The following is a 13,408-nucleotide window of genomic DNA, read 5'->3' as shown; positions in this document are numbered from 1 at the left end:
CCCTGGTTTCTTTTTTTTTTTCATCAGTTATTTATTCAGTTTTCAGAATCAGTTGAGATAGCATCATCAAGGAAAAATCTGTTAAATATTCTTCTGTCTCATCTTGCAGCTATATATCTGCTTTTGATACATGTAAGGTTGTTCCTGTTTCATTTTAGACTGATCAAGATACTGCCTGTGAAACTGCCCAGAAGCTAAAGAATAGCTCCAAAACAGTTTCATATAACTCATTTCTTTATATCTTTTTTTTAATCAATCTATATTTTAAGGCTAGCTTTATGACATCCCTTAAAACCGGAATTCACAAATGCCTGGTAAATTGTAGATATCCTGTGCAAAATATATTACTCTTCATTTTAGTGAAAAAAAATCCCAGTACCGGTATTTTACCGGTACTACCGGTACTGCAAGCCCCAGTACCGAAATACCGGTACTCACCAAAAGTGGTCGGTACTGCGACCCCTAGCGCTAGCACAGTGAACTTTGCAATTGATTTGATTGTTCGTATGCAGTGAGATGTGTTCAATATCTAATCACGTACAAAATTTCAAGTAAACTGCCCAAATGGTCTAACACCCAACTGTGACAAATGAAGTCTAGGGGATGAGAGTCTTAAGGGAAACACAATTCACGCCACCGGTAGGAAAAAAAATGCTAATTTGCACAAAATTGATATAATTGCAAACTTCCGCGGAATTTTTACGAAAATTTCGTTTCGTTTCGAAAAATACCGAGTGAATTCTGATTTCGTATCGATCTCACGAAACATTTTTAAATTTCGTTTCGTTTCGTATCGCATCGCCTCAAAAAAAATCACATACCGTTTCGTTTCGTATCGCTTTGAAAAAATCCCACACCGCATACCCTTACCTAGTAGGCATGAAGATACTCTATGTCCAACGAAATTAAGGAAATACCCTCCACCAAAAGTTTCTGGACCGAGCGGAAATCGAATCTGTCCCGCTCAGCAGGGTTATGCTGGATATCTACGCATTTACAGCTGTGGATACATGGGCCCTTGGAAATTCGTAGGCGATATAAATTTACAGCCTCGTAACTACATAATTCATAACTTGATTACATTTTGATTGCTTGCAATTTTAGTCAGCATTCATAATTCATAGCATTCTGTTGCTGCTATACTTAAGTGTATTGAAAAACATTCAAACAGAATAGTTGTAAAGCGATCAGCATTGATTTCGGACTGGAATAGTGGAAATGAGGCAATCTAATTTCATTCACTCGGTTTCGGTTTTACTTGTGATATGTTCTGCCTGTGATGGATTTCGATTAAGTACGAAGCCTTCAAAAAATGTGGTTTTGTAAATAATTCTTGTTTTTTATTCGTGGAATTTAGACATTTTCACCGGTTCGAATCTCTTCAGCAGCATAATGGGATTCTATAAACTACCTAACAGTGAAAAACAATACCCGGAATACGACTACTACCAGGATTATTATGGTGATGATAGCTTGTACGACGGCTTCAATTACTTCTCAGATTATTCAACACGGGAGCCATTATACGACCTGAACTACAACGATTACTATGCAGAAGATTCATTTTGTTGGTATTGCTGATGTATACCCTGTTTGAGTTAAAGAGGACAAATTGTGATACTAAATAGAAATAAAACATGTTTCTTTCAACATTGCTGATTGTATTTTTTTCCGACAATTAGTTTTTTTATTGCGTATCTGCTTCAGATCTTTATCGGAAAGCTATTATAACTGAACGAAATCGATTTCGGAAGTGTTACGCATGCTCCACATTTCCACGTCAATCTGCCGTCGCTACCATCGGCCATACCTATTTCCTGTACAAATCTTGAACTCGACGAATCCCCACATTCAAGGGCGCTACCGTCGTCTTTCGCCCTTGACGGTCTTGCGCTTTTCTTTCTTTTCCTCGCGCAGCTGTTTCTGCTTTTCGCGGTCCTGTTTGTCCTTTTCCTTCTTTTGCTGGCTTTCCAGTTTGGCCTGTTCGCGCTTTTCCCGTACCAAGGCGGCTACGTCGGCGGCGTTAGTGTTACGCGCGAGACCTCCGTTTGACGACGAAGAAGGCGCCCCTCCTCCGCCGGCTCCGTCATCGTCGTCCTCGCCATCCGGTTCGCTTTCCGAGAGCTGGGAAAAAAGTAAATCGAAGAATAGTTTTGAACAGGATTCATAAAATGTAAGTAAAACAGTGTAATGAAAAATGAATCAGCTCCAATTCACAAGACAGACGACAATTTAATAATATGAATACTCCCTGCAAAGTGCTATCCCATCTTTCGGTATTCATGCGTAATTATCAAGTCGGCTCCCTCTACGGCAGGTCGTATTTGGACCAGACGCCATACGGCATATGATCATATCGATCGCACTAAGTTATAGAAAATCATGAAAAAAAAACTGTTTACACGGGAAGCTTATTAGGTTGATCAAAGGAGAGTGTACTGAAGCATGAGTTAAAGACCCGCGATTCGCCACCATTGGAGGTTTTTACGAAGCACGTCTAAGAGAATCAATAATCATATCTCGGAAACTAAACAACATGCATCTCTGATTTTTTTTTATATGTTTCGCCAATTTTTTTTAAATTTTCAGAAAAAAAAATATACAACTAGTGAACCTTTTTGGTCCCAAGACAATGAAAACGTGAAAAAACACAAAAAAATGCAATTGTTTGCACTCAAACATAATTTGACCCGTTCAACGTATTTTTCCTGAAAACTACAATTCAATAGCTTTAATACAAAAAAAAATAAGTTTAAAAACGGTCAACTGATTCAAAAGTTATGATTTTTTTGAAATTTTTCAGTTTTTAAATTTTCGATTTTTAGGACCACCCTATCTGAAAATTGGTCACCCTAAGACAGGTCTTATTTTTTTGTCTTATATTGGATGAGCTACAAACCCACCAAGTTTCACGACAATCGGGGTTGCAGTTTATCGTTTTTTTATGGAATGGCTGTATGTATGTATGAGTAATCAATTGGCTTCTTTAGCGGTGTTGAGATAATTCCATATTCAGAATCTGCATGCAAAACTGAGCCGAAATCCAAATTTTCATGAATTTTGGTGCCCGGGAACCTATTTAAAAATCAGTTTGAAGTTTGTATGGGAGCGATTTGTCAGATCACCCCTCGTCGCATTTTGTACTGGGCGGAGCTGTCAAGCAGTTGGGCAGCTGTCAAAAGGTGATTTCGAAAAATCTCTTCGAAAGCGATTTTAGGTACCAAAATGAAGTTCTAAAAATCTGAAAAAAATCATGGTAGTTCAGAAAAAGGTGCTCTTTCGTATAAAATCAAAAAATCAATACATTTTTCTTAATTTGAAAACCCAATTGACTACATACAATGCTGACAATCACCAAATCAATTTTGAGGAATTTTTAGTAGAAGAGAAACATGCGGAGCTGTTGGAATACACTAGTTTACAGCGGCGCAGTATCATAACGTCCGAGGCCATAAAGTCCCAGGACTTTATGGCGCATTTTTCCGGGGCATAATGTCCGAACTTACAGATACGCCACGAAGTCCAAGGAAAGAAGGCACATAGGATATTATGACGCATCCAAACTTTTGGACGCTATTTCGCAAAAAAACGCGACTTAATGTCCGGGACTGTATGGCCTCGGACGTTGTGACCCGGCCCCGTTTACAGCATTTTTGAACTCGGTAAGCTGATGATCATTTTTGGTGCAGAATCATGCCTCCTCCTCTCCTCTTCTTGGCGTAACGTCCTCCTGGGACAAAGCCTGCTTCTCAGCTTAGTGTTCCATGAGCACTTCCACAGTTATTAACTGAGAGCTTCCTCTGCCAATGACCATTTTGCATGTGTATATCGTGTGGCAGGCACGAAGATACTCTATGCCCAAGGAAGTCAAGGAAATTTCCTTTACGAAAAGATCCTGGACCGACCGGGAATCGAACCCGTCACCCTCAGCATGGTCATGCTGAATACCCGTGCGTTTACCGCCTCGGCTATATGGGCAGAATCATGCCCTGAGTTCGAAAACACGAAGGAAAAAAATTACAGTAGAGCGGAAATTTTTTCGACTTTCCATACAAGGTTGATGATTTGAAATCGATTTTTGTTCTATTTTTAAGCAAAGTCGCTCACTTCACACATCTCATTCTCCGTAACTAATGCTCCGATTGAGTTGAATTTTTTACTGTAACTCGCCAACATATGATATGTCAAATAAACGTTGAGAAAGAATTTTTAAATTGTTTTTATCTCATTGAAAAAAATACATTTCTTCATATATTTTTGGAAATTTGCTAAAATTTTAGGAGATCGTCCCAAAAACTCGCCAATATCTTGAATTTCATCAATCTGACGCAAAGCCTGCATTCAGATCATCGAATGGTATTGTATTCAGCTTTTAATTTTTGGAAAAAGATTTGAAATTGGTTGAACAAAACGCAAGATATTTGGATTTTGGTAAATTCCATATTTTAAAAAATGTAAAACTCGATATTGAGCTAAAACTCAAAAACTGCTTTACTTAAAATTTTTTGAACCGGTTTGGAAATCAGCACTAAATTGTACTTCAAAAATTTTGGTAGTTGACAGAAGTTCACGACTTTCGTTTTATTTTGTACACTAGTGATATTGAATAGAAAAATATCCTGAGGAGCACTCATCTAAAAAAAATCCTGTCATTAGAATTGGGCTGAACATTACCCTGTATTTCAGTGCTACTGTGCGCCGCGGCGCTCTGGTGCGACGTGAATATTTTGCTGGTGCGCCGCAGGCTCTTGAGAGAAAACAAAACGAAAAAAAAGCCATATTGGAACGTTTTTTTTTTGTTTGAAGGAACTTGGCTTCAGCTTATTTTTCCAAAATTTATCCCAACCTTCGAATATTCTATGGAATTTCTGGTATCCTCTTAAAACATTTTAATTTTGACCAAACTTTTAAATTTAAAGAGTTTTGAGAAATTTTTGTTATGATTCTGAAAAAGATAATTGGATTTCTAATACTTCAGTTGAGTTTTCGATTGTACCTACAGCTTGTAATTGAAAGTAAATATTTTAAAAATCTTAATAAAGTTCTCTCCGGAATAACTTCCGTCAGTCTCCATTCTTTGAGTATACTCTAATGGTTTTCGGGACGACATGTTCAACTAACGTCACTATTACAGATTAATTCTGCAAATCCATCTTTAAAAAGATTATTTTTGAGATCTTGATTGAATATGATGGAAAACTATGTAACTTTTGATCTCATTAAGACACATCCACAAATGATTTAAGAAATGAGAGATTAAGACCTTTTTTTTATAAATTTTGTATGCCAAAGGCACTCCTGAAAGTTCATCAATTTTTTCAGTGGTCGTTCAAAACTAGGCATCCAAAACTCTTGTGAAAGATAGCCCTTCAAGTTTTTCTCAAGACATAATGATCAAATGCATGGTAATGAATGATCAATCATCAGCCTGGTCCTGAACATTATATTTTTGTATCTAAGTTTAAGTTGATGCGCCGCGAAATTTTCAAAAACTTCAAAAGGCGATACGATAGCAAAAAGTATGGGAACCTCTGCTATAAATGATATATTTTATGGAAGTTGCCTAAATCTCTTTGTTTGGGTTGTGACTGTTAGAAAGAAATAATGTCCTTTTAAAGCTATGACATAGAACTGCCGGTTATCGAAAACTTCCAGATGTTTTGGACTGAATATTCTGAATAGAAATGCTTTTGTTGACTTTTTAAATTACTTGAGCTTTATACATGTTAGGTTTTTAAATGAGTGATGTCGATGCTACGGGAAATCTCTATTATGTAATTAATTGAATTCGCTATATTGAAATAAAGAGCAGTTTGTGTTGAGCACCACGACAGATCGGAAGCTGTGATCTGGTCGGCAGAATTAAATATGTGTTTTCGCGATCTATAATTCGAAATTATGGTTGATTGGTGTGGTTCACCAGAGATCCCAACATACATACATTATAATCAAAGACATATTAAAAAAAATAAATAATGGTGGTCATGACCAGGTGATTTTCTTGGTCACGTAAAACGCTCTGGAGTTCTGAGTGGAATAATCTATTGATATTTTCCAATCAGTATGGATAATAAAACTTTTGATGGATATGCATGCTTTTTGAATAGAACATGTTTAGCCACGAAAGAAGAATTGTTGAAGTACTCATAGAACAGAAATTATCACGAGATACGGTATGTATATTAGACTGGGTCAACAAGGTCGATTTTTCGGAAAAAAGCTATTCCTCGATTCCTTCTAACGTCCATAATAACTGTGCCAAAATTGGGAGCGATTGGTTGCATGCCCGTATTCCTTCAAGAAATTATTTAGAAAATTACTAAAAGATTTTTTTTTTAATTTCCCAGATCATCCGTCCATTAGTTCGTTCGAGAATCCATTCAGGACTTCTTTGATAAATACCACTAAGAGTTCTATCGAGAATTCGTCCATGAGCATATTCGTTAATCCTTCAAAATAATTTCAAGAATCTATGACACATTCTACAGTGACGTTTCAACGCACAGTGGTCCACGAACCAGATTTACGAAGAAAGATGCATTCAGCGCCTTCAAATGAGTTTTTAGGCAAATATGGTCTTCTACAAAGTTGTCCCTAATAATAAGGCCCTCTTTTCAATGTACATGAAAATTAGGGTGGACCATATTTTCAAAGAAATTGGGAACCAAACTTTTTTATTTGCAATAATAACTATATACACACTTTGAAATAGCTGTAGATCTATCAATTTTGAGCAAATTTGCTGAAGACACTATTTATGTAGCTTTAAAATCGACCGATCTAGAGGTATTTTTCTGAATAAGCTTAGGGTGGTTCAAGAAAAACCGGTTTTCTGGCGATAACTTTTTCAGTTTCGATTTTTCATCAAAGTCGCCCAGGAAACACTTGTAGAGCATTTAAAGACGCGTCGTTTCGTGCGTTGAGATGGACCTTATCTCTTTTGGTTAAAAAATTACAGGCGCTTTTCTTAAAAAATCATAGTTTTTTAAAAAGGGTTTATGATGGGTTGGGGCAAAACATAAAAAATATCTTTTGCCCGCATTCAAAAGACGAAATGTTATTATGAAAATATCAAAAAATTAGAGGGGTGTTATTTTTGTAACTCAAGTGAACAATACTTGAGAAGTGCTTATTTTTTCTAGAAAATCATCAATATCTTTCGAACGGAATGACTTAGCAACATTCTAAGCGCACGAAAATGCGCGTTTTTGGAAGCTCTAAAAGTGGTTCTTAGGAGACTTTGACGAGAAATTTGAAACAAAAAAGATAATGCAATAAAACGATTTGTTTTAGCGTCACCCTATGAAAACTATGAGAAAATGCTCCAAATTTGGTCAAAACAGTTTAAACGCTTTATATTTTTTGTTTCCAATTTATCATCAAAGTTGTCTAAGAACCAGTTTTATAGCTTTCAAAAACGCACATTTTCGTGCGCTTTGAAAGCTATATTGCTACGTCATTCCGTTCGAAAGATATCGATGATTTTCTGGAAAAAATCGGCACTTTTCAAGTATTTATCACTTGAGTTACAAAAACAACACCCCTCTAATTTTTTGATATGTTTTGTAACAACATTTCTTTTTTTGAATACCGGCAAAAGATATTTTTTTATGTTTGCCCCAACCCGTCGTAACACCTTTTCAAAAAAAACTATGTTTTTTTTTAGAAAAACGCCCGTAACTTTTGAACCAAGAGAAATAACGACCATCTCCGCGCACGAAACGACGCGTCTTCAAATGCTTTATAAGTGTTTCTTGGGCGACTTTGATAAAAAATCGAAACTGAAAAAGTTAGCGTCAGAAAACCGGTTTTTCTTGAACCACCCTTAGCGTATTCAGAAAAATGCCTCTAGATCGGTCAATTTTAAAGCTACATACACTCCCGTTCAAAAGTTTGGGGTCACCCCCTCAAAAACATGTCATTTTTTTAGGCCAATATCTCCGCCAATTTGTGTCCGATTTTAAAACCCTAGGTGTCATTCAAAAGATAATAAGTCAAAGAAACTTTGAACATGATTTAAAAGAAACTTTTTCAAAAAATTTTGTATGTAAACTTAACCCAAAGTTGCCAAATTTTCTTAAAATTGAATATAAACTTACGGCAGTGTCGCTGGAAGTTGGGTCGACCAAATTTTAAGATGAGAGCGGAAATATGACCCATTTTCTATTAGCTTTCAACTGCTTTTTACAGAACTTAGCTAAAAAATCTAGAAAAAAAGTTATTAAGTAAATTAATTCTTGATGCCATCGACCAAAAGTTTGGGGTCACCCCTCAAAATGCTGTATCGGCCAAAAGTTTGGGGTCACTATCGTAAAACATGGAAAAGTGATTTGTTGATATCTTTGTCATCTTTCATTCAATTTTAATTCTTCTTGGCTTATTTGAAACAAAATGAATGATACTTACTGCATAGACATTGAATCACACATATTTGTTGAAATTTACATACTAAAACTTAACGTAAAATTGCCTCATTTTTTGAAGCGTGGGAAAATGTGCTAACTTTATATAACATTTTTATATACAAAAATCGTTAAATACGTTAAGTTGAAGACATCAAACGTAAATTTAGTTAATTATCTTTGAAATGAGCCAAAAATAATTAAAATTGAACAATAGATGACGAAGATATCACCAAATCACTTTTCTATGTTTTACGAAAGTGACCCCAAACTTTTGGCCGATACATCATATTGAGGGGTGACCCCAAACTTTTGGTCGATGACATCAAGGATTAATTTACTTAATAACTTTTTTTCTAGATTTTTTAGCTAAGTTCTGTAAAAAGCAGTTCAAAGCTAATAGAAAATGGGTCATATTACCGCTCTCATCCTAAAATTTGGTCGACCCAATTTCCAGCGACACTGCCGTAAGTTTATATTCATTTTTTAGAAAATTTGTCAATTTTGGGTTAAGTTTAAATACAAAAAATTTTGAAAAAGTTTCTTTTAAATCATGTTCAAAGTTTCTTTGACTTATTTTCTTTTGAATGAAACCTAGGGTTTTAAAATCGGACACAAATTGGCGGAGATATGGGCCTAAAAAAATGACATGTTTTTCAGGGGGTGACCCCAAACTTTTGAACGGGAGTGTAAATAGTGTCTTCAGCAAACTTGCTCAAAATTGATAGATCTACAACTAACCCTAAGAATGTATATAGTTATTCTTGCAAGTTTGGTTCCCAATTTCTTTGAAAATATGGTCCCCCCTTATTTTCATGTACATTGAAAAGAGGGCCTTATTTTTAGGGACATCTTTGAAGAAGACCATATTAATCTAGAAAATCATTTGAAAGCGCTGAATGCATCTTTCCTCGTAATTCTGTTTCGTGGACCATTGTGCAACGTTTTGAGGCCTTTTTGTCAGATTTTTCACTATACCTCGTAAATTCGACCGTAAACCCTCAAATATTTTAGCATATTCGGATTCCTTGTAACATTTCCAATAAGTATGATCTGTGGAACAGTTGGTTTTCATCGGAAATGTATGTTAAAAATGGGAATGAGTAGCGTGACGTTACAACGTTGTAACATCACGCTACTCATTCCCCCTTTTCACATACTTTTCCGATGAAAACTAACTGTTCAACAGATCATACTTATTGGAAATTTTACAAGGAAGCCGAATATGCAAAAATATTTAAGGGTTTACGGTCGAATTTACGAGTTATAGCGAAAAATCTGACAAAAAGGCGTCAAAACGTTGTAACGTCACGGTAGAATGTGTCTTATATAGAAATTGTTTCAGAAGTATTATGATGGATTTGCTTCGAAACTGCCTTCAGGAGTTCCCTCGATAATTCCTATAGAAGTATATTTAAAATGTTTTAGAAGCGTTTCCGGGAATCCTTGATTCATTCAGGAGTTCACAAGGCAAGTTCTTCAGAATTCTCAAAGAAATACTTTCTCTGAAAGCTCCTCCAAAATCTTTTACGGAAATACTTTTTGAAATAACTTAGGAAAATACTGCGCGATTGGGACAATTTCAATCCTAAAACTAAACGTCAAACTGGGACGGAAATCAAATTTGCATGAATTTTGCTGCCCGGGATCCTATCAAAAAATCAATTTGAAGTTTGTATGGGAGCGATTTGTGGAATTACCCCTCATGAGATTTTTTTCTGGAAGGAACTGTCAAGCAATTGCCCAGCTGTCAAATTGTAATATCAAAAAATCTTTTTGTTATTGGTCAAAATCACCTAGTCACCAAAAGAAAGTTTCAGTAATAATAATTAAAACATAGAGGCTAAGAAAAATATGTTCGTTGTTTAAAATTCTAAAATCAATGAAAGGAACATGCAATTAAATTTCATTTCTATAGAAGATCTTTCTAGAATTCCATCAGGTTTTTTTTGAAGATATTTTCTAGTAGTTCTTTTGAGAAGTTTGCTCTTTTTTTATTCTTATTCACTTAACCTAATTTACAGCTCTATTGTCCACTGGGGCACTACGTGAGCAATTTCAATTGACAGCTGCACTTTTGTACAGCGCCTAGATTCTATTCTACTTTATCGAACTGGTTGCCTTTCTGCTGCTTTCACTTTTTCTACTTTTTATACTTAGTAGAATGATGAGCACAAGGATGATGATGGATGGCCGTTGTTCCTTTCCAGTCCGATTGGGGTCCATTATGAGTAGCAGTTCGCCGATGTCCAGGTATCCGGGTCCATTTGAGCCATGGGGCTCAGAAGAGGGTCAGTGTCAGTTGCTCTCGGGGGAAAAGCAACTGACGAAAAATTGCAAGTGCCGGGGCTGGGAATCAAACCCATGACCATCCGCATATGAAGCGAACGTGTGACCAACTACGCCACGGGCCCCAGCTTAGAAGTTTGCTCTTAAAGGAGACTTTTTTGTTATTTTGAAAGTCCATCCAAGGATTATTTCTCCTGGAATTTCTTCTAGAATTCCTCTAAAAGTTCCTCTGAGAATGCCCTCGACAGTGTTTTCGAAAACTATTCCAGAAGCATACTATATTGAAATGCTTACAAAAGCTCTTTCGAGACTTTTATCCAGAAGTTCCTTCGATAGCTCTCCAACGATTCCTTGATAAATTTCTCCAAAATGGTTAATTAAGCCTTCCAGAGATTTTTTTTGGAATTCTTAGAGTAGTTCCTTCATTCTTGGGTTATTGCGAAAATTCTTCCATAAAGTTCTTCAGGAACTTCTCCAAAAGATTATTATTCGACAATTCCTCTAAAGCAGAGGTTCCCAAACTTTTTGATGAACTTTTGATATTTGCTAAAACACCATGACGTGTCTATGAGGAATCCATCCGCAGCTCCACCGGAAATTAGCATTCCTCAAAATAATATTTTTTGTTTTACCCGCAATATCATCTTGTAATTTTTCCAAGAGCTTCTCCTGATATTCCTTCTGAATTTCCTCAGGGGTTTTCTTTGATAGTTTCCGTGGGAGTTTTTCCATGATATTGTTTTTGAAATTCAATCGGCAATTCCTGAGACTCCCCCTCAGAATTTTTTAGGGAAATTCTCCTGCAATAAATCAGGAATTTTCTTCAGGGGTTCAAACAGGAGTTCCTTTTCTCCTGCATGGATCCCTTCCGGAATTTACTGCAATAGCTTCTGCTGGATTCGTCTTTGTAATGTCTCCAAGATTCTCTACTGAGGTTCCTTGCGGAATTAAACGTTCTATTCAGTAAATTCTCCAGGAGGTCCTTCTGAGGGGTGATACACAAATTATATCACGCAAAAATTGACCTATTTCAATCCCCCTCCCTCCTATGTTACACGTTTAGTATGAGACCTGAACAATTTTTGTATGGGTCGTCACGTTATGCGAAACCCCCTCCCCCTAAAAGCGTACCTTAATTTGTGCTTGGCCCCTGAGAGTCCCAAGAAGTGCACGAAAAACTTTCTGGATTAAACCCAAGAAGAAGTTCTAAAAAAATCCCATCCTAAGACTCCTGTTGGAATCTCTAACAAAACGTCTGAATAAAATCTACGTAAAAATCCCTTAAAGAAATCGAGAGGAACCCATTTCAATGTATTCATGGGAAAATACCCAGGAGGAGTTTTTGGAGGAATCCCTAAAAGAAATTCCTTAGGGAAATGTTATCCGGAAAAGTTGTTTTGAAGTGATCAATTTGCCTCCGATTTACGGTACCAAGGGAAACCCATTGTTGTCACTGACCTGACTATATTGCGATAAAATTTGCTGCTTGATTCGTCGCTCTTCTTCCGTGTATTCACGTTCCTCCTTCTTGGCAAGCTTCTGACTTTCCAGCAACTTGGCCAACTGCTCATCGACATCCAGTTTCATCTTTGAAGCTGCCCCAGCATCCTCCACCTGCTGGCATTGTTTCCATTTGTCGAGAATTTCTTTTATGAATGTGTTCAAATCGGTTTCCTAAAATGCGACGATGGTTGAGTTCCACTCAAATTTAACTGGAATTGACCTACACATACTAGAATTTCCGCCAGGATCCCCTCCAGAGCTTCGGTTTTTTCATCGTTGGTTTCGTCACCCTCGAGAATGCTCATAATGTAAGAACCAAACACACCCTCATCGGTGTTGAAATCTCGCAGCTTCCCGTTGAGCCACGAATTAAAACCATCTACGGTAGACACATCCATGGCGATTGTACGGAGGTGTGACGAGATTGTTTTTTTTCAGATAGATTAAAACTTAAAATAGGAACAATCGACCGCGAAATTCTTTTATTTTCTCCGGTCCCACTTATGTATTTGCACACACTCCGCACTTGCACCTCTGAAGAACTGAATGACAGATGTTTGACAGCAGTGGATTCGGCTTTTTTCGGACATATTTATTCCCCGACACAATGAAACATCGGATGAATTGGTTGTAGAGTAGCTCAATTTTATGAGTGAATTCGGGTCAGTTTGTGTGTAGCTCAGTTTGCAACGCTAGCGCGCGAATTGAAAGTTTGGCGCCATGACCCTTCGCAGGGCACGTGTACGTGCTAGAGAAACGAAAATACGCATGTAACAGCTTGCATAAAAAGCAGTCCTCTTTTTTGCACCGACTTTTTAAACCTGCACGCAGAAAGCCCTTTTCGTTTAAGTGAAATGAGACATTGTATCTTTTAATTATTTTAACTTAAGCTTATTCTTTTTCAGAGTCACGCATTTTGACTACATTTTGCAGTTTTCCAACTGACACTGAGGGAGAATGCAAGTGGTAACAGAAAATTGGGACTCTGTCAAGGAATAAGCATAAGAGTGCAGTATTAAGGACAAACGTCTTGAAATCTCGCTTCAACAGTGCATCAGAACTTCAAACGCACAAATCTCAAGAAGCAAGCCTCAAACAATCAACGATGCCACAAAAGTTCAGCCTATTGGACGCAGTGGCTTAATTTCCCCAACAGGGGAGGAAAAAAAAAACCTCAAACAATAGGTAGTGCATTTTATTATTCTGTTCTTGCT

At 36.9% G+C, this 13,408-nt stretch overlaps 1 protein-coding gene across 1 annotated transcript; it reads right to left on the bottom strand.

Annotated features, from left to right (window-relative positions):
- Positions 1–1,659: 1,659 nt before the first annotated feature.
- Positions 1,660–12,707, bottom strand: LOC109409309 (coiled-coil domain-containing protein 43). The gene is made up of 3 exons (XM_029858748.2): positions 12,425–12,707; positions 12,150–12,365; positions 1,660–2,124 (listed from the first exon to the last, which is right to left on the bottom strand). The coding sequence occupies exons 1-3, from the start codon at positions 12,590–12,592 to the stop codon at positions 1,861–1,863; spliced, it is 648 nt and encodes a 215-aa protein (XP_029714608.2). The 5' UTR covers positions 12,593–12,707; the 3' UTR covers positions 1,660–1,860.
- Between the last annotated feature and the right edge of the window lie 701 nt (positions 12,708–13,408).

The sequence above is a fragment of the Aedes albopictus genome, chromosome 2, assembly GCF_035046485.1.
Source record: "Aedes albopictus strain Foshan chromosome 2, AalbF5, whole genome shotgun sequence".
NCBI classification, from domain to species: domain Eukaryota; kingdom Metazoa; phylum Arthropoda; class Insecta; order Diptera; family Culicidae; genus Aedes; species Aedes albopictus.
This window is presented reverse-complemented; position numbering and strand designations above follow the sequence as displayed.